Source organism: Cryptotermes secundus, unplaced genomic scaffold, assembly GCF_002891405.2.
Source record: "Cryptotermes secundus unplaced genomic scaffold, Csec_1.0 scaffold455, whole genome shotgun sequence".
NCBI lineage: Eukaryota > Metazoa > Arthropoda > Insecta > Blattodea > Kalotermitidae > Cryptotermes > Cryptotermes secundus.
The window spans coordinates 603,364-624,554 of record NW_019734967.1 but is presented as its reverse complement, the minus strand read 5'-3'; the positions used below and the strand labels follow the sequence as shown (position 1 = coordinate 624,554).

Sequence of the window (21,191 nt, the reverse complement as noted above, 5' to 3'; positions counted from 1 at the left end):
CATCTTTGCAATTACCAGACTGGCTCAGGAGACCACACAACCTCCTCTTTCTCCAAAGGGTGAATCTGACTATTTACCTTATAAGTTATAAGGTCAAGCTATCCCTGTAACAGGCTATTGAGACCTGTAGAGTTGTGAGACATTGAAGCTTCCACATCTTCTGGACAATCAGCTCTCAGATGGCAGTGAGGTTGTCAGCCTTAAACCATAACCTTCCAGTCTGCAGCATAGTTCCTCAACCAACTACACTATTGCATGCCCCTCCTCTATAATAGTGCTATGATTAATATTGTGTGGAACCATACCTCTGATCCCCCATACACCTTTATAATGTGAGACCTGATTAAGCCAAGAAACATCTTTACCTTTTATCTTTAATGTAGGATCTGAATTCCAAATTATATCAGATGTCTACACTCATGTAGACAACAGACCACCAATTATTTGTCATTTTGTACATTCCATTCACATTATGTGTAGACAAGTCTTAGTTTGTTGCTTTTTTAACTTGGACTTGCCTGTAAGTTTTCTTTGTCATTACCTTGGCCTGCAAACCTACTCAGATACTGGTGTGTGAGTGCTTTCAGTAATGGCACAGAGGTTCTTGGTGAATGAGAAAAAGTGAAATGTCTCCCACCTGACTACAAAAATGGACATAATTCTGTTTCAGGTGTTGGTCTCCTTCAGCACTACATACGTGTGGGGAAGACGAGAGATGATATCGTGAAGATAACATACCAGTTCTGTGTTAGCCTCAACATCCAGCCAGCACGAGTGTGCGAGGGGATAACTGAATTGTTTGGGGTATGTTTTAAGAAGTGCATATCTTACTGACGATAATGGTAGCTTAGCAAGGGAGAAGAACGTGAAGATGTTTCACAAACTTTTAAATTTGAAAAAGAAGAGATTCTTTGTAAAGTGTGGTATTTTGAGTTGTAATGCCATATAGTTGGAGAGATCCCAACATTTGAGAGGAGCTTACCACCCCCATGTTTGCTTATTCTTCAACACTGAAGATGGATGGGACATACTCCTCTGAAAAGTCGGTTGGCTTGCACCTGAATACATAGAGTATTACAAAATTCTGCACCAATTCAATCCAATTTCCTGCTGGGCCTGGAGACTTTCCTTATTGTGACACTTTGACCTTCAGCATCTTTACCTTGGCATTTCTGAACAAATTGTGCCGATGGCTCTCAGTCCTTGTCTTGCATATTTCAAGGAGTACACAATTAATTATATTGCCTTAAAAACAGGTGGCGCCAGTCACGGTAACTGAGTGGTCCAAGGCATGTACTGTCATGGGTTTGAATCCTACACACAAGGCATTAGATGTTTGGTGTGTGTATGTGTTTATTTTGTGATTTTGTTGTCCTGTGTTTAGGTAGGGGCCTTGCGACGAGCTGATCACCCGTCCAAGGAGTCCTAGTGTCTGTAAAATTGATAACTGAAACTGAGAAATGAGCCCTATGCTCCAAAGTGGAAGCAAGAAGAGAGAAAAGCAGGTGGCACATAAAGCCTAAAAATGTCTTAATTTTGCTTCTTAATTCTACACATTTGGACAAAATGACCAACTGAGAGGGACTGAACACCAAACTACTTGGCAGGAAATGTGTTAATATTATCCTCCCATTTCCTTCTAACAAAATTGTGGTCATATTTCTTGTGTCCCCTGTATATATTGTGGCATGTCTGCTGAAAGCCAGCAGAGAGAACCATTGCTAGGGAACAGCATGGTAACACCACATGACATGGTGTCTTCTATGCAATCTGTGCCTTGTTTGAATAGCAACAGGTATGCACACAACAACAGAGGAACTGTTGGAAGGGGTGTTCTTTGTGGGTCCATTCATAGGCTGCATTTGAAGAATCGAAACACAAAACAGTCAGTAAAGGGTCGCGAGTCTGCAGTTAGCAGTTGCGAGACATACCCATTGGAGGTCGTTGCAGGCAGTCACCCCTGGCAGAGATGTGGGAGATGGAGGAGTCCCCATTGTTGTAAGACACTGCATAGCAACACCAAGTCTAGTTGTGAGGTAGGCACCAGCCAGCAAGGACAGAAGCCGCTGAGCACGAAAGCCGAAGAATCTATGGCATTGGAAGCTATTACCAGACAACCGATGAAGACCCAGCAGACTGAAAGGACTTAGTATGTGCTGTAGTGAATTGGAGAGCATGTGAAATAGTGATAGTGCTATAGTTAATTGTACTGTAGTTACAAGTTTTAAGCATCCAGTTAATCTGATTAATAATTAAACCCAGTCTAAAGTCACTCAGTCATGTGACAATATATTTTATTTCTCTTTTGTCATTTATTAATGATGGAAGATACAAATTTATATATATTACCGAGGAGGCTGGTATGGCAGTTGTGCTCTAGATCAGTGGTTCTCAATCATTATGAGACTGCAGTTGGTAGATTCTTTTTTTATAAGACAAGGGCCCAGTATAATTAATGCCAGGGCCAGATACTGGGGCCGCGGCCCGGCGGTTGAGGAACACTGCTCTAGATTCATATTTGGGAGGTACTCAGTCCTTTCAGGCAAATTCTGGGATAGTATGTAGGCGAGTCAAATGAAAAACTAAATATTTTTTGAGTATTATTTATTGTGCACAAGTGGTACAAAGCTGTATCACTTTTCAGCATAATCTCCCCCACACTCAATGCAAGTCCTCCAGCGCTTACAAAGTGCATGAATTCCCTTAGAAAAAAATTCTTTTGGTAGTCCACGCAACCACTCATGCACCGCGTGGCGTACCTCTAATGTTTGAACTTGCTGCAATTTCATTCAATGTCACTCAGATGTTTTCCCTCACTATGGCTTCAACTGCTGCGGTGTTCTCTGGAATCACAACTCGATGTGCCTGACCCAGATGAGGAGCATCTTCCACTGAAGTCACACCAGTTGCAAACTTCCTACTCGATTCGTACACTTGCTGATGTAATAAACATGCATCACCATACTGAAACTTCATTCTTCAATAAATTTCAATAGGTTGCACACTTTCACTACACAAAAACCGAATAACAGAACACTCTTGTTGCCTGGTGCAAGTCTCAAGTGGGGCAGCCATCTTATACTGGTGCTCTGACGGTGTTCGTGCATCTGTACTATGCTGCAACCTACAGGCCATTCTGCACGCTGTTTGTAGCACTCTTACCAACTTACAGCATAATGGTGTGAAATTTCGATTTTTTATTACAAATTTAAGGTTTTCATTTGACTCACCCTCGTAGTACCTCAACTAAGCCATGACTACTTCCTACCAAATGCATTCCATTTCATCAACATGCTGCACCATGGCAGATTTTTTGATACAGAGCAATGTAACTATGAGATGTGACTTTGAAATAACACAGTTTGGGGTTATAATAGCAACAGTTTGTTGAACAGTAGCACATAGCTTANGGTTCTCAATCATTATGAGACTGCAGTTGGTAGATTCTTTTTTTATAAGACAAGGGCCCAGTATAATTAATGCCAGGGCCAGATACTGGGGCCGCGGCCCGGCGGTTGAGGAACACTGCTCTAGATTCATATTTGGGAGGTACTCAGTCCTTTCAGGCAAATTCTGGGATAGTATGTAGGCGAGTCAAATGAAAAACTAAATATTTTTTGAGTATTATTTATTGTGCACAAGTGGTACAAAGCTGTATCACTTTTCAGCATAATCTCCCCCACACTCAATGCAAGTCCTCCAGCGCTTACAAAGTGCATGAATTCCCTTAGAAAAAAATTCTTTTGGTAGTCCACGCAACCACTCATGCACCGCGTGGCGTACCTCTAATGTTTGAACTTGCTGCAATTTCATTCAATGTCACTCAGATGTTTTCCCTCACTATGGCTTCAACTGCTGCGGTGTTCTCTGGAATCACAACTCGATGTGCCTGACCCAGATGAGGAGCATCTTCCACTGAAGTCACACCAGTTGCAAACTTCCTACTCGATTCGTACACTTGCTGATGTAATAAACATGCATCACCATACTGAAACTTCATTCTTCAATAAATTTCAATAGGTTGCACACTTTCACTACACAAAAACCGAATAACAGAACACTCTTGTTGCCTGGTGCAAGTCTCAAGTGGGGCAGCCATCTTATACTGGTGCTCTGACGGTGTTCGTGCATCTGTACTATGCTGCAACCTACAGGCCATTCTGCACGCTGTTTGTAGCACTCTTACCAACTTACAGCATAATGGTGTGAAATTTCGATTTTTTATTACAAATTTAAGGTTTTCATTTGACTCACCCTCGTAGTACCTCAACTAAGCCATGACTACTTCCTACCAAATGCATTCCATTTCATCAACATGCTGCACCATGGCAGATTTTTTGATACAGAGCAATGTAACTATGAGATGTGACTTTGAAATAACACAGTTTGGGGTTATAATAGCAACAGTTTGTTGAACAGTAGCACATAGCTTAAACATAAGTTATGTGGTAGGTCAGAAACAAGTGAGCAGTCCTTGTTTGAATGTATTGTGACATCTAGAATATGTTACTGGTTGTGCATTTATTATGAATATTGTGAATAGACAAGAAATTGTGTTATATTCACTGATGGTAGCTGAGAACAGGCGGTAGGTTGTATAGTTCCTATGCTCCAACTTTCCTATCCATGTTCCCAAAAGTGATAGATGAGGCTTGGAGAATCTGTTGGATTTAGGTTTTCTTCCTGTTGCCACTGGCCTAAATGTCCAAATGGTGGTGAGCTGTAAACTTTTCAGCCAGGGGTTGTTGGTGGTTACATATCCAAAGTAACAAATATTGACAGTGGCTGGAAGCATTAGTCTGGGCTTTTCTTTCTGTTTCAATCTGCCAACCCACAGCAGTTCACGGCAAGTGATGGAACTGGTGAGATAAAATAATAAGCCATGGATCGAAGCATGAATAGGTCAAGCAGTAGGGATATATATGAAGTGGGGGGGGGGCTCCTACTTCACTTTATATGATGCCTGTTGTGCCTCAGTTGCGGGGTTATGTCTCCTTACTTAGGGAACAACTGGCAATGTAAAATGATTAATTTGTGGGACATTATTCATCATCTTAATTTGTATTTGAGACAGCATTTCAAGGACTGGACTCTTTCCACCTTCAGGTAAGAAACCTGCTCTGTTTGTCCAAATTGATGGAGTTGGTCCCTATATCTGAACACAGGGAAACAGGGAATAGCTGTTTTGATTGGGCCCAACAGAGTAGATCTTTTACCTTAGGAAACAGGGTCCAGTGTCCAAATCATCATCTCAGATTACAATTAGGATGATGGATAATTCCTAGAATAAATGATCATCACATTAATATAATACTTTTAGATGCCATATAGTTTAGATACTGATAATGTCATACAAAAATGCACAAAAAATTGGCCACGTTACTTGTGACAGCATTGTGAGGAAGCGTTAGCCATATACTCCTGTTACATAATCCTGCAACCTTGCTGCTCAGAGCACAGGAACATGGCTTTGTTATTAAAGGGTTACCCATATAATCAGAAATATTCTACTTCAAGTACTGCACCATGTAATCTTGTTCACAAAATCATGGTCATACATGTATTATGGTAGAAATTCTGGAACAGTGAACCATATATCCTGTAGTTTTTCTGGGACGTTGTCTTATTGTAATTGTAATATATGGAAATAGCATTGTGTGTCTGTTACTATTTCATTGATCCTCTGTGTCATTCTGTTGTGTGTGGCTATTCAAACACATACAGCATTTCCTTCAGTTAGACATAAATTAAATATTAATGGGTTCTACAGCAGCACATCATGGTTGGAGACTTTGTTATGTTGTCTTCCATTGGCTGTACATCACACTATTGTGTTGAGCAGGCCAAGCATCACATTCTGAGCCAAAGGCCAACTTCCTGTGTCATACTGGGGGAGGGGGGATTTAAACCCCCTAATTCTGGTTGATGAATATCAATCGAGCATTGTACAGTACTGAGCATCCATAATTTCTCTTTTCCTAAAATATAATTTTCAGTAAAGTCAGTCATTGAAATAATAACTTTGTGAAGTCCATGGAGCAGAATTCTTCTTGAGAAGACAATAATTGTCCATTCAGTCCAAAAAATTCTGTGCTTTTTATGGAAGCCAAAGATTTATTACTCTGTTCACAGAGGGCCACCACTGATATGGGGAGACATCTTGAGTTGATGAATACAGTCCATGCCCTCACATAGTTCTGTAAGTCATACTTAGCCTACTTTTCTTAGTTTGCAAAAATAAAAGTAGGCTTATGAGATCACCTTGCTGTCTGTCTTTGTGTTTGTGTTTGCATGTATGTGTATCCCTGATACCAACTTTTGAACACCTGAATTGACCTTTATGAAACCTAGTACGTATATCGTGCCTCCTGTGGTCATCTTAATAACATACTTCATAATTACTCCTTTCAGTAATACCAACACTGCACTCTCAAATTGTTGAAGTGATAACCTTAATATTACTTGCATGCCTGAACCAGTCATCATGAAACTTTGTATGTATGTATGTCATGCCACTTGAGGCCATCTCAGTGGTGCACTCCATAAATCCCTTCCATCAGTAATACCAACACTGAAGCCCCTTAAATCATAATGTTTTATTACCTTCATTATGCATACATACTAAAGTTTTTCTACTTTTCATATAAATTACCCAGGTTGTACTGACGAGAATGTAGGTGATTAGTTCTTCTCAGAAGTTCTTGCAATATTATACCCCCGTCTGTACCCAGATCTCTGAATGATCTCTTACTTTAAAGTTTTCTGACTAAATTTTGTGTGCATTTTTCATTTCATTTATGCATGCTACATTGATGTGCTCACCCTAATGCAGCTGAACCCCCATTTAGCTCTTTAAAGAGTGGGATTATGGGGCCTAGTGGATCTGTGGCAGTAGTATTCTTCTGTATTAAATATACATAAAGTGTACAGTTATGCATATAGTCACGCATTTGAGTGTGACTACAGATGGGATTTGTATCAGTAATCAGATTTATTGGACACTTTAACACACAACATATTACTACACATTACAAATCACTGTTACACAAAATCATGTTCTTAGTCACAATCTTCACTACTCTGCTTGGCAACATCTTCCAACAGTGGACGTTCCTCTGCTTCTGGCCTCACATCTTGCAGGCTGGCAGCCATCTCACATGAACCTCAAGATTCTCCTGTAATGGTGGCCGGTACTTACTATATAGCCTCAGCATGGACCGCACAGAAAAGTCTCTTCCGTTATTACATATATGTATGTTGTGGTCATCACATGACAGCTACTGAGCCATTGCCTGGCAGTGGACATGTTTGCAGAGCCGTTCCCAAGCAACGGTTGTCTCTGCTGACTTGTTCCGGCTTTCAGCAGACATGCCACATTATATTCACTATGATATGTTAGCATTTGTCATGCATATGGCATGGTCGAAGTTCTCTCTCAGAGATGGCAGATGCCCTCAGAAGAACTTTAGTGGCAGCCTTCAAAATACAATGAAATATCTGTCATACTGTCCATGGTGTGCAAATTTTCATTATATTGGTACAGTCATACTCATGAAAACAGCCTCACACAACCTATGACTGTTGGAATTTAGCTAACTTAAAGATTTCATTACCTGGGACTTCGTTTTAAGGAACAAGATGAACAACTAGGTGGTAAACTTCTTTACTGGTGCTGTAACCCTGTGTTGTATAATCGTCCAATGCCGCTCTCCATTTATTTATTTATTTTTTTTTTTTTTGATTTTCATTTAGTTATGAGTATTAAAAATAGTATGTTACAGTAAGGAATAGTAGATGGACATAGACCTGTTTATGTATTTAGGTGGTTAAACCATTAGTTTTAACACACATGTAAGAGCCAGGCAGACCGGAAAACTCCCTGCTGAGTCTCCTTAGAATAGCTGGAATGACAGAAAGCGACCATGTCGAGAATTGTAAGATGACAAGCGTGAAGGGTCGTAAGTTTAAGAAAAGGGGGGGTTGTATTCGCTTTCTGACGCTTAGCCCAGAATACATCATTTTTGACAGCAAAGACGTTGGAGCAAATTTGGCTAAGTGTGGAGAAAGCTGACAGCCCATTGGAAATCTAGGAAGTTATGTAAATTCCCGTAGTTTAAATTGACCAATGAAGGCAAGATAAGATGTTTCTTGAATTCAGGAGAGCGGGAACCAAAGGGGACGCTATCCAGAGCGTCGGTTTTGAAAGTCAGTCGTTTACGATTCGTTGGTGTGCACGGACGTAAACTGAACGGTTATAAAGGAAATGGTGCCACAATAAACAAGAATAATATTGTACGTGTGCATTTGCATCTTCCCTGTGCTCTTCTGAGTTAAGGTCCTTTATTCGATCCTGAGGATAGAACTCCTTGCCCTACCTACTGGCTAGCATAAAAAAAAAAAAAAAACAGAACCCTGAGAAATTAAAGAGTGCTACGATAACAAAGAGAAGACGAGCGAAGCTGCAACAGGTAAGGTGACGCTGGAAGTTGCATCGCATCGCACAACAAGACGGAAACAGGTGAGAGAAGAAAGGGACGGGCATAGTTGGTCTTGGCCTCCTCCATTGTTTCATAACAGTAGATTTTTCTGGGTGGGATCATCAGCTCCACGCCCAATCCACTCCCTGGAGGACCAGGGACTACAGATCCTCTGGCCCCTACCTTTTGACCTTTCTAGCATGGGTGGCCCTACAGGGAGCTTATGATCCTATCATTGTAGCTCCCAGGGTCACTGGGGCACACAGACCTCTCCATGAAAAGGTAGTCCTCAAGAAGAAAGGAAGGCACTACACTTCATTGAAAGTGTGGGTTAGCCAGAGAGCTAACTGCAAGAGGATATGCAACAAATTGAAGTTGCTCACATCATCAGTGCTGGTATGACCCAACCCTTGTTCATTTTGAACCATCGTACCCATGTAGAGATACTGTTCTTCAGTTCAAGGTTTTCCCTCATTTAACAATCAGTAACATCATTGTGAAATTTCATCCTTTTAAGATTCTCTCCAGGTTAGTGCCTGAACCCACCACCCCAAGAAGAAACTTTAATTGTTAAAGAGCACAAGCAATTATTTTCAAGAGTAGAATAACTGCAGCAAAGCATCGCACAAAACTGAATGACATACAATGTCTTGCATGTGTTGCAGGTAGCAGAAATTTATTGCAATAAATACAATTATATGTGTGTCATTTATTTAATAACACTTTCAGGAGGTCAGATTGTACATTGTAAAATTTTTGGATGATTAATGAATAACGAATTCAAAAACTTATCGAGGGAAGCATTTGTGGCCCAATTTGAGGCACTAGCCTGGCGTTTATCTGGAGGGACAGAGGTAAACCATGAAAACCCTTAGATGCTACAGCCAGGTTCTGGAGCAAGATATGAACCCGAGACCTCCCAGATACAAAGCACCAGTAGTAACCACCTCACCACAACATTCAGTGTGGAACACAAAGAACTGGTCAGTGGGTACAGCTAGTTGTCTGGGTTGAATGTGCGCTGACCGTGGTACAGAACACAGAGGCTGCAGACAGGTGATAGCAGAGCCTACTATTTGGCACATCCAGGGACAGCTCAAGTTGTCATAGTGCCCTTTTGTAAGATCCACTTTTATTTTATCCTTTTATACTTTGTTCTTGATCTTCTGAATGACTGCTTTCCAAGTGGGTATTGTATTAATTTCTTGTTTCTCCCATCTCTGCTTTATGACTAGTCCATGATAACCTCTGTGACATGATTATTATAATAGTAGGTGAACTGTAGAGAGTGTCTTGTTCCTGCTGTCTTGGGTTCATGTGTTGTTCAGAACATCTATCACCATTTTTGTAATATGGAAGTTTTGTGTGTGTGTTTTTTCTTTTATCTATGGGGTACTGACATATTGACAATTACTCAAGTAACTTAAAACTTCATCTCCAGTTGTCTGCCACATCAGCAATGCCAGCTGTAGAAGTTTATTTGTAAAGAGCAAAACCCAGACCTAACTTTAAAAGGTCTTTAGATATTTATTTTTAGAAATGGAACCAAAGGCCTAAACTTGTGGGTTTGTTGTTGGCAGATTCTAAGATTAGGTTTTGGGTCTTGTTTCTACATGTTTATAATGTTTTCAGTGCTAGTGTGGCAGATGACATGGTAGTAAGTTCTTAAGTTAACACTGTAAGTAGCTCAGACTGTGAAGAATTTATTTTAGACGCAATTGTAATACACAATATGATATATGTGAACTGAACAGAAACAGTTATCCAGAGACTTGAGTTAGAGAATGAAGTTCCTTTTGTTTATTTTCTTTTATTGAAATAGAATAAAATATGGGTTCATTAAATTTTCACACATGCAAACTCTATTGCAAACAGCGAGGATTGGGCCTGTTGCCCTGTTGCTATCCCAGTTCTACATGAATTGATCCTTTCATGTTTCCAGGTAATGCCCTCCTCTCTCCCTGCCTGCAGCTTGTAGTTGAGCATCTGTCTTGGTATTCAATTCAGGCATTGTGGCACATGTTGAAAGTGTTTATATTGTATTTTATTCAGTTTCAGTCTCACAGTATATGCATAATTCTAAGATAATTATACAGTTTCAACATTATGACATGTGTGGGCTGCTGTTTCTGGTCGGCATCAGGCAGTACTCATGCAGTACCTCCCACCTCTTTCTGCTATCCTCCTTCCATTTGCCAGTGCTTACAGTTTGCAGGAAGGTTGTATTGTTTTTTACAATATAAGTTTTTTAGTTACAGACTTAAACAAATACTGTAAATTATATAAACTTTGCCCTAAAATCCTGAAGGGTATTTGTTATTCACAATACACATGTATTTCTGTATAATTTACAGTATTTGTTTAAGTCTAACTAAAGACCTGCATTGTAAACAACAATACAACTTTCCCCCATTTGTAAACATTGTCCAATGGAAGGGGGGATAGCAAGGAAAGCTGAGAGCGACTGTATAAGTACTCTCTGATGATGGCCAGAAATAGTTGCAGAAACACGATGTAGTGTATAAACCATATCCAGCAATCATTGCCATAGCTGGGTCTGAGGCTGCTTATGTTATCTTGCAGAACTTCACATTTAAAGTTGTTGTAGTTTGGATTTTAGGCTCTCTCAGCACCAGCTATGAAGATTTCTGTTTTGTAGAATGTGACACCATGTAGTCTGGTACAAGTCAACCTATGTTTCAGAGGAACATACTGCTTCCACCTTCATGGATGAAGAGTAATCACAGCAAGAAGCAGGCTGTTAGTGCCTATTCTTGTGATTTCATGACCACATATTGCTTGAGGTCCGTTACATATATAAAGCATATGAAGTGGAATTTGACTGAGTAATTTTGAATTGTAATTTGGCTTAATTTAATGCGATTATTGTAAAATTTACAGTATTATTGTTTTTCTCATTGTAATATTTTTATTATAATACAAATTTTGTTATTACAATTTTAGCTTTTCCATAATTTGGTGTGGAAATGAATTACATCGTGTAAGATTTGAGGTTTCAGCAGTGTAAGATTGTACCCCTCAAGGTTCTAGCACCATGTAGTTATGTGGGTGGCTGCCAGTTTTCCAAATGAACCTACTGCATCTTTCTTCAGATCAGAAGTTACTGCATAGTTCATTTCATCTGATCATGGAATGCATCATTTGTTGTTGCAGGGTGAAGTGGTCTATGTACTGAAGAGAATAAACCTTGGAGCAGAGGAAATCTGCAGTTTTGTAATAGGAGATGCCTGTGGTGATGTATATAACCCTTATCATGAGTGGAAGGTCATCTTCCCTCCTGTGCCGAAGCCTGTGGTTACTCCACCTGCAGCTCCTACAGTAAGAAATTGTGTTATGGAATATCAACAAGATTATTACATTCTCAGCTACATACAGTCCACAGTGGGACATATGCACACACGCCTTTTGGAATGAAATATGCCATTAAGTAGGTGAGAAAGAACTGATCACCAAGACAAGTTTAGCACTTGCACCAAACAGGCATAACTGGCAGTTACATATATACTTTATTATCCAAGAGGCTTTCCATGGCAAAGAGTCACCATTGTCAAGCTGGGTCTATGCAGAACATGACAAAAAATAGTAATTAACTCCATGGAACAGAATTGTTAAGAAGCCAGTAGTTGCTCAGCTAGTCAAAAATGCTGTCATTTTTTGGCGAGTGGAGGCACACCATTACTGTATTCACAAGAGTCTGTCACTATGCTCTGTTCTGATCCAGGTGAATTCAGTCAACATACTCATAACCTATTTCTTTAAGATGCATTTTAATTTTATCCTCCCATCTACGCAATGAATATCAGTTCGTTTTTTATACCTGTAGCTGATGTAACTGCACCTTGAAGATGGAGGAGTTAGCCTCCGTATACAGGGAATAGCAGCAGATATAGTGAATAAAGAGTTGCAGAGGACAAACAAGAGATGAACTCCAAGCCATTTTTTTATTTTACAAATACTTGATATCACATAATTCAATTTGTATGTGTGCACCTATGGGGCAATGTTGTGTTTCCAGCCTGGAGCTCCAACATTTAAAGTGCTTCACCTCTCCGACACACATTTTGATCCATACTACCAAGAAGGCACAAATGCAGATTGCAAAGAGCCACTGTGCTGCAGACTTACCAATGGACCTGCACGGTCACCCCAGACAGCAGCTGGGCGATGGGGAGACTACCGCAAGTGTGACACTCCAAAGCAAACTGTTGACCACATGCTCCAACATATATCTAGTACCCACCCAGTAAGTTACCATGCTGTGTTTACATGCAGTTATCCTATAATCTCTTAGTAATACGTCCATATGTATAGTCTGAAACACACTGATTGAAAATTACTGTAAGTCACATGTATGAAACTAGGAAAGTAAGAAGATATATAGTAAACCCTCACTAATCTGGACCGAAATATGGAAAATGGTGTTCCCAGTTGAGTATATACTTTGAGAGGCACATGGGATTTAGGAAGGCAGATGAGTCACTGTCAAACTTGACACTTTCTTCAAACCTGCATATTTACATTGTCATTTATTTACAGTTCCAAAAAAATCCATAGAGGCATCTGCCTCAGATACAGAACAAGTCAATAATACAATATAACATATAAATATACATACATAATCAGACATTCATCATCGTCAAAATACAACAAAACTACTGTACCATAATACATTCATAAATCAAAATAACATTTAAAATTACATACATGATTAAAATATATACATGAGGTGTCAATCTTTCTTCCAGCAGTAGTATTCTTCAACAGTATAAAAAGAACTGGTGATAAGAAACTTCTTTAACGCCACTTTAAATCCACGAATGTCATAAGATAATTGTTTAAGCTCTGGAGGGAGGTGGTTATAAAAAAACATTAAAAAACATGTAAAATTTTGGAGTTTTCTGTTGATGAATAAATGCAGTGTTTTATAATTTTTTACATGAAGGCTCTTCAGTGGTTTTTTTTATTTCTTTTCATCAACACTATTTATATCATTAAATCTTCCATTTATTTGTTGTATAAGTTTTCTTTTTTGTTATAGGGCTACCTTTGCTTCACTAATCTGGATTAATCGCTTGATCTGAATGACCTCTCCCCCGAGTTAATCTGTATTAGCAAGGGTTTACTGTATGTATATTGCTTATAGGGCTATGGCCCAGATGGTTGGGGTTTGAATCCTTGGAGGGGAAATATTTTTCTCTTCTTCACAGCATCCATACAAGTTCTGGGGCCCACCCAGCCTTCTGTCCAATGGGTACTGGAGGTAAAGTGACCAGAGCATGAAGCTGATCCCTCAACTTCATCTAGTGCTGAGGTTATGAATGGCAGAGCTATACCTCCACCCCCTATACTGCTTTATGGCATAGTGATTAATTAAGTGCAGGGACAAATTTACCTTTCGTTTTTTTACCTTAAATAAACGATCACAGGTGGAGATGAATTGTCTTTGAAACAACACTCAACTTTCTGTGGACTACATGGCATTACATCCCAGAAGGTAGACCCCTTTATAGCCACTGCTGTGAGAACCTAAAATCCTACATGCATTGAAATGTTTTTTGTTCTCAAGTTATGTGTGTACTGAAACATGGCACCCACCTTGTAGAAGTTGGAGAGGGAATATTATGTGAAACCTTACCTACTTTTGTAACACAATCTTCCACTGACTGGTACATTTAACATGCATACCGTTCAGCAGAGATTGCTAACCATTTTTGTGTGACAGGCAACTAGGAGAAGCTATCATTTATAGAAGGTGCCTTATGAATCTTCTGAAGTGGCAAATTGAAATAATTGGATTACAAATAACTATGTCCCTTTTGTTTTCATGTAAAGAAACTTTCTGAAACATTGTTTTGGCATACACTGTCTGATTAAAAATACACAGGTTTATATATACAGTATATAAGGCAGTGGAATTTGACTATGCTTTGCAACCATCTAAAGTGGTGTTCAGGTTTATATTATCACGTGATTGGTTGACTATAGACAGGGTTTGGATTGGTAATCAGATTTATTGGACACTTACAGAACGTAACTACAAATAACTACAACAATCTCACAGAGTTACACACTCCAGAGATCGCTGTAGCTGCAGCATACATGAAGTCTTTTCAGTCTTCACTAGCCGTTGCTTGGTAGCAGCTTCCAATGGTGGACGTTCCTGTTCCTCTGGGTTCCCAAACTGGCCCCAGCCTCGGCTATCAGCTGCAACTCTCAGCTGACTCAACTCAAAGTCAAAGTTATGACCGACGGTCAGTCTGCCAGTCTGTCTGGGCATCAAGCACCTATCTGGGGCCAGGGTCTAAGACAAGATTTTTATTACTATCAGACAGTTACATGTTTATTGATGCGGGGAACCTTCTCTGATGAGAGGACGGGTCAGTTGTTTACAATTGCTTCTGGTCCTTGCCAGCACAGTAATTCTTGGATTTGAGGGACTCATGACCATATTTTACTGTCTCAGATTTGAGACTTCCCCAGCCTGGAGGGCCAGGTAGGAAAGGAGAAGGGGAGAGAGGCAAAATGCAGGGTGTACCAGCAAGGTGTAAACTAAAGTGTTTGCTGTGCATGGCTCATTTTTGTCAGGTGTATCAGCCATACAATGTTCTGTATTTCATCTTTGCATTACCACATATCATGGTGCTGGCATGGCACTATGGTTCCTTTCAAATCCTTTCTAGCTCTTCACTCTCAGCCAACATCTGATTTGATGGTATTTAAACCTGCATCTAGATATAATTGTCAAGTAAACTAAAAAGTTGCTATGAAGACATTGCACATACTTTCTCATATTGAGGGCTGTACTGTTATTTTCCTGAAGATAACTAAATCTGCAGTTTTATTTAGTGATATGGCCCCAATAAATTACTGAAATTTAATCAAATTTTATAGAGTTGTTTTCTAGAAAATAACTTTTTTTTTTTTCAAAGCTGCTTGAAGAGCTCCCTACTTTTGGAGCTAGGATGTTCATATTCAGTGGACATCAACCCATGGGATCATCATCATCATCAGTAATCTGTCAAGACGACAGGTCCACAGTCTCTTTCAAAACAATTCCTCCACTTAATGCGATCTAGAGCTTTCTCCTTCAAATGACAGTATCCTCTTCTGTCCCCAAGGTCATCCAGCATCTTCTTACGTCTTCTTCCTCGTCTTCTTGTCACTTCTATCCGCCCATCTATCTTTCCTTCGATAGCTTCTTTTAGAAGGCAGTTTCTGCGTAAAACATGACCAATCCAATTAGCCTTCCGTTTTCTTATTTCATGTAGGATATTCCTCTGCTCACTGACTCTAATTAACACTTCTTCATTTCTCACATAATCGGTCCAACTGATCTTCTCCATTCTTCTCCAACACCACATTTCGAAACTTTCCAGATGTTTCTGATCTACTGCCCTAAGTGTCCATGTTTCAGCCCCATACAGAGCTATGCTCCAAATGTAGCATTTCACTAGTTTCTTCCTCAAATTTAAGTCCAATTTGCTGGTAAAAAGATTCTTCTTCTTGCTAAATGCAGCTTTTGCCATGGCAATCCTGGATTTAATTTCACAAGTACACCTTCCATCATCTGTTAACAAGCTACCCAAATATTTAAAACATTTCACATTCTCCACTTGTTTTTGGTCTATCTTTATTGTGACTGGGGTTGGTTGTCTCGAAATTTTCATTACTTTTGTTTTCTCCACATTCATTTCCATGCCATAGCACCTTCCAATTTCAATTAGTCTATCAATCATGCCCTGTAGCACAGTTTCTTCCTTAGCCATTAACACAAGGTCATCTGCATATTTCACAGTTTGAATAATTTGCCCTCCTACTTTGAAGTCACCGAGCCCATCCAGAGCTTCCTTGGTAAGGCATTCGCTGTACAAGTTGAACAGAATTGGTGATAAACAGCATCCTTGTCGAACTCCTCTTCCAATCTGCACACTTCCTGTCTCCCCCCTGTCCAGTCGTACTCTAACTTTCTGATCCATGTACAATTTGCTAATCAATCTTCTTTCATGCCAATCGATACCTGTTTCTTTCAGGATCTGCATTAATTTGGTCCAGTTTACCCGGTCAAATGCCTTCTGCCAGTCTATGAAGCAAACACACAGTTCTTCATCTATCTCCAAAGTTCGTTCCGCTATAATTCTCATCATCCCAATTGCATCCCTGGTTCCTTTTCCTCTTCTAAATCCAAACTGATCTTCTCCAAGTACATCCTCTATTTTCCTTTCAATTCTTCTTTTAAGTATCTTTGCTATTATCTTTGCTGTATGTGCAATAAGACTTATTGTGCGATGGTCGCTGCATTTTGTAGCTTTTGTCTTTTTCTTTAAGGCAATCATTGTAACTTCTGTAAAGTCCTTGGGCCACTCTCCACTTTCATATATGGTGTTCATTAGTTTTGTCAGTGTTTTCAAACCACCTTCTCCCAGTAACTTGAGCACATCTCCAGGTACATCATCATCTCCTGTAGCCTTTCCCTTCCTCATTTCCTTGATAGCTTTTTCCACCTCACTTTGTAAAATATATGGTCCTTTCTCGTCTGTATCTACTTCTTCTTCCGGTTCAACTTCTAAGGTTTCTGGCCGATTAGGTCGATCATATAGTTCTGAAATATAATTTTCCCAAATTTTCAGCACTTGCCTCTGATCTACTATTCTATTCCCCTGGGAGTCTTCGATGCCAACATTTTGAATCCCATGATTCTCTTTCCATCCTAGTTCTTTTGTCTTCATGTACATCAAATCATAACGGCCTGTTCTTTGAAATTCCATAATCTCATTACATATCTTCTCAAGATATTCCTTTTTGGCCCTGTCCGTGGCTCTTTTCAATTCATTCCTCAGTCTCCTGTATTTCCTCCTGCCTTCTTCATTGTTGACATTCTTCCATTTCCTTCGCTCCTCCATTTTACTCATCATCTCCTGTGTAACCCATGGTTTTCTTGCTATCTTCTCAACTTTACCTACCAAATCACTGATAGTATCTAACATGCATTCTTTTATATTGTTCCACTGCGCTTCAGCATTTCCGCTTTCACCTTCAATTGCACCGAGTTTCTCTTCTAGGGTCTCTTGCACGCTTTGTCTTTGAGCATATAACTTCTCCAAATCCCATCTGGGTCTGCGCTTTCGAAATCCTATAACTTTCTTCAACCTGGTTCAGAACTTGGCAACCAGCAAGTTGTGGTCAGAGTCAATATCTGCCCCAGGAAGCGTCTTCACATCCTTCACACTTTTTTTTCCTCTTCTTTCAGTTACTAGCACGGTGCACTTAACGCAGACAGATGGCAGCCAGAAAAATGCTGTCTTATGTTTAGGTAGTCTGAAAGTGTGCAAATCTCTCAGAATCTCAAGATTGATTTGTTTTTCTACCATCACACTAATTTCTCATAGCACTACCTGTATGAGGAGCCAGTATAGCGACTGACTATGGGCTGGATGACCGAGAGGTCGGAGTTCGAGTCCTGGTGGGGCAAGAATTTTCTGTTCTCCATGTCATCCAAACCAGCTCTGGGTCCCACCCAGTCTCCTATCCAAAGGGTACCAGGGGCTCTTTCCCTGGGGGTAAAGCGGCCTGGGCTTGGAGCTGACCGCTCACCTCCAAATAGTGCTGAGGTCAAGGAAACGTTCATCTGTACATCTACTCCCCCCAAACGTCTTCATGGCATTATGCCTAATTAGATAAGCACAGGGACAACTTTACCTTTTACCTTTACTACATGTATGAGAAAGCAGAAACAAAAACAGGCCGATAACTGGGGCACTTCAGATGCAGCATGAGTGGTATGTACTGTTCAGTGTTGTACTGTGTGTTGACAGGACATTGACTACATTCTGTGGACTGGAGATCTGCCCCCACATGACGTGTGGAACCAAACAAGGGAAGAGAATCTCATGGTGCTGAAAGAAACCGTAGCCCAGCTAACAGAAACCTTCCCCGGAATTCCAATATTTCCTGCACTTGGCAATCATGAGAGTGCACCAGTGAACAGGTGTGTCCATAGTGAGGCATTTTAGGCTTTTATATTGTTTTTATTTGAAAGGTAAAAAAACTTTGGAAACTAGCACCCAATACATTATTTTACAGTATTCCATGTGAGTAAAATCCATTTGTCTCTCCGCTTTTCTTCCTTCATTCCTCTGTCTCTGTATTTGTTTGCTAGGTAACTACACATAAGAGGTTTTTATGAATCATAAATCAATCACTGTCTGACTCCATGGTGGTGAGAGAGGAGATCCGTGACAGCCATGTCCTTTCATTTCTGGAACACGAATTTTATTGTTAGAGGAAGAATTGATGGTCTGTTTCCTGCAGTGCACTGTTTTTCACATGCCAATTAAAAAAATTGAAGTGTGAAATGGTGTTATAAAAGACTAAAGCAGTTCTGTTATTTAAGTGCAGTTTATGTTAATAAAACTGCAGAAATTTAAATGAGACTTCTCAATAGCTGTTTATGTAAATGGGAATATATACTCATAAGATTTTCATAAATAAGAAATGTTATTATTTTACAATTACATGGTGTTCTGAATGGAACAAAACAGTATATGGTGTAGACTGTATGTTTGTCAGATACACAGCTTTCATTTGAAACTTTTTCAGCATTATATTTAAAAAATATAAGCAAAATAAGACAGTTCTCTGCTCTTTGCTGAGCTTTCTTGACAGTGGAGTAGTATCTCCCATGCATTATGCATTTTTAGTTCTGCCATAAGATGGAAAAGGCAAAAATTTTAAAGCAGTTGATTTTTTATCTGCAATAATTGAGCATAAAGACCAAAGAGGACAGAAAACTTACAAAAGAAAAAGAATCTACATTTGGAAACATTACTCTCAACTGAAACACACATTTCTATTTCTTCCATTTTAACATACCAGATCTGGTCCACGCTGTATGCATTTGTGCCGGGGAAGTGTGGATGGCTGGAATAATGGTATCGTCCCTGACCAGTTCATGGAAACCTCTCATTCAGGCTTTGAAGAAACAGAGGAAGGTTCCCTTTAAGGGTGGGCTATGATTTGACCTTCCTGTATAGCAGGCCAGCAGCTGCCTCTGTTGTCTAGTGGTCAGTTTCTGGCCACAGATCCAGAGGTCCATGTTCAATTACCGGCACTACCAGATTTTCTGAGAAGTAGTGGGTATGGAACAGGGTCCACTCAGCCTCGTGAGGATAATTGAGGAGCTATTTCAAGGAAATAGCAGCTCCGGTCTCGAAAACTGAAATTAACGGCCTTGAGGATTTGTTGCACTGACCACGTGACACCCTCTATCTGCTAAAGTTGGCACTAACTTCGCCGACAAGCGGCAGTCTTTTGACTGGTATAGTTCACTTGTGGACTAAAACCACAGAGTTTGTTTCTTTGTTGTGTAGCACCCCTGAAAGACATTGGAGCTCAGATACACAGTCTGCTCCAAACAAAGGCTGCTACCACACTGTTTGCTGTATGGCCTTGGAAGTCATAGGGTTGATGGAGAGGAGAGGACAGGCTAATATGCCACCTTGCTGGCTGTTTCCAAGGCCACAGGGAGTTGGCAAAAAAATCAGTCCCATTATTTTGTAGCCGCTTGACATATATTCTATGCAACAAATTTCATTGAGATCCATAGAAACATTCATTCTTACCCCTTTTTTCACCACCTGATATGTCAGAACATCTGCTCATGAATAATTTAATCACATTCAGACTGAAACAGTTATTTGAGTTCTTGTAATGTGGACATGTTAGTTCCTTGTCTGTGACTGTATCTTCTGAAGGACATTCGGAACCTGATATCCAGGGTCCCCTTCATCCAGCTCAAGACAGTCTTGGATATTTTCTTGCATGGTTTCAGTTACTTGAGCTGCCCTCAACACAGTCTGAAAGTTCTCTTGCTCTGATCCCTCTGGCTCCTAAATTCCAGTACTCAACTGTGAACCTAATATTTCATTTTTCATTTCGAACAAGATTAATTGTAACTGGATTAGCAAGAGTTTATTGTATTTCCTTTTATTCCCCTGCAGTTGTGATTAATACCGAAAATTACAGTTTTTTAGTTAGCCTACTCTGAATAAAAGGGGTTATAAGTAAAAATAATGTTAAAGGGAAGCAGCATTTCCTGAACCCCCTTCTCCCAGCCTGTAATGGTGTAAGGGTGGAAAAATGTTTTCATGTGACCATCACTATACTTTGTTTTTGTGTCCAGCTTTCCACCTCCATTCATTCAGAATGACTTTGCTATCTCATGGCTATATGACGAAGTGGACGACCAATGGAGGCACTGGTTGCCATCATCAGTGTCCAACACTGTACGTCGAGGCGCTTTCTACAGTGTTCTAGTGAGACCAGGCTTCAGGGTCATCTCCCTCAACATGAACTACTGTAATAACAAGAACTGGTAAGCAGGGGCTCTCCCCTTCTGAGTATGATCCCCTTTTTCAGATTTCTATCCTGAATTTGCCTTAATACATGCAGAGCCTCCAATAGATGGCATGATCTCCAGCACCAAGACTCTTAATATAAATTTGACTTGGTTCATCCTGGTCCGTCACACTAGCAATAGTATACAAGATTATTAACCCGTTCCCGTGGTTCGACGTGTATGTTTCGTCAGGGATTTAAATCGTCTGGGGGGTTCGACGTGTATGTTTCGTCCAGCTGCACACCTATGTTATAACACCCATAATAATTGATGGTTTTGCTGTAGATTGTTAGATTTTT

At 40.0% G+C, this 21,191-nt stretch overlaps 1 protein-coding gene across 5 annotated transcripts in view; it reads left to right on the top strand.

Annotated features, from left to right (window-relative positions):
* Window positions 1–21,191, top strand: part of LOC111869073 (sphingomyelin phosphodiesterase) — a 122,709-nt gene that overhangs the window by 74,727 nt on the left and 26,791 nt on the right. For all 5 annotated transcript variants that reach the window (XR_002843607.2, XR_002843608.2, XM_033753275.1 and 2 more), the window contains exons 5-9: window positions 671–804; window positions 11,652–11,816; window positions 12,514–12,741; window positions 18,311–18,483; window positions 20,677–20,868. Coding sequence is in view for 3 of the 5 variants with exons in the window: in XM_033753275.1 (XP_033609166.1) it covers window positions 671–804; window positions 11,652–11,816; window positions 12,514–12,741; window positions 18,311–18,483; window positions 20,677–20,868 (892 nt within the window). In the remaining 2 variants the exon portion in view is untranslated. The remainder of the gene's footprint in view (window positions 1–670; window positions 805–11,651; window positions 11,817–12,513; window positions 12,742–18,310; window positions 18,484–20,676; window positions 20,869–21,191) is intronic.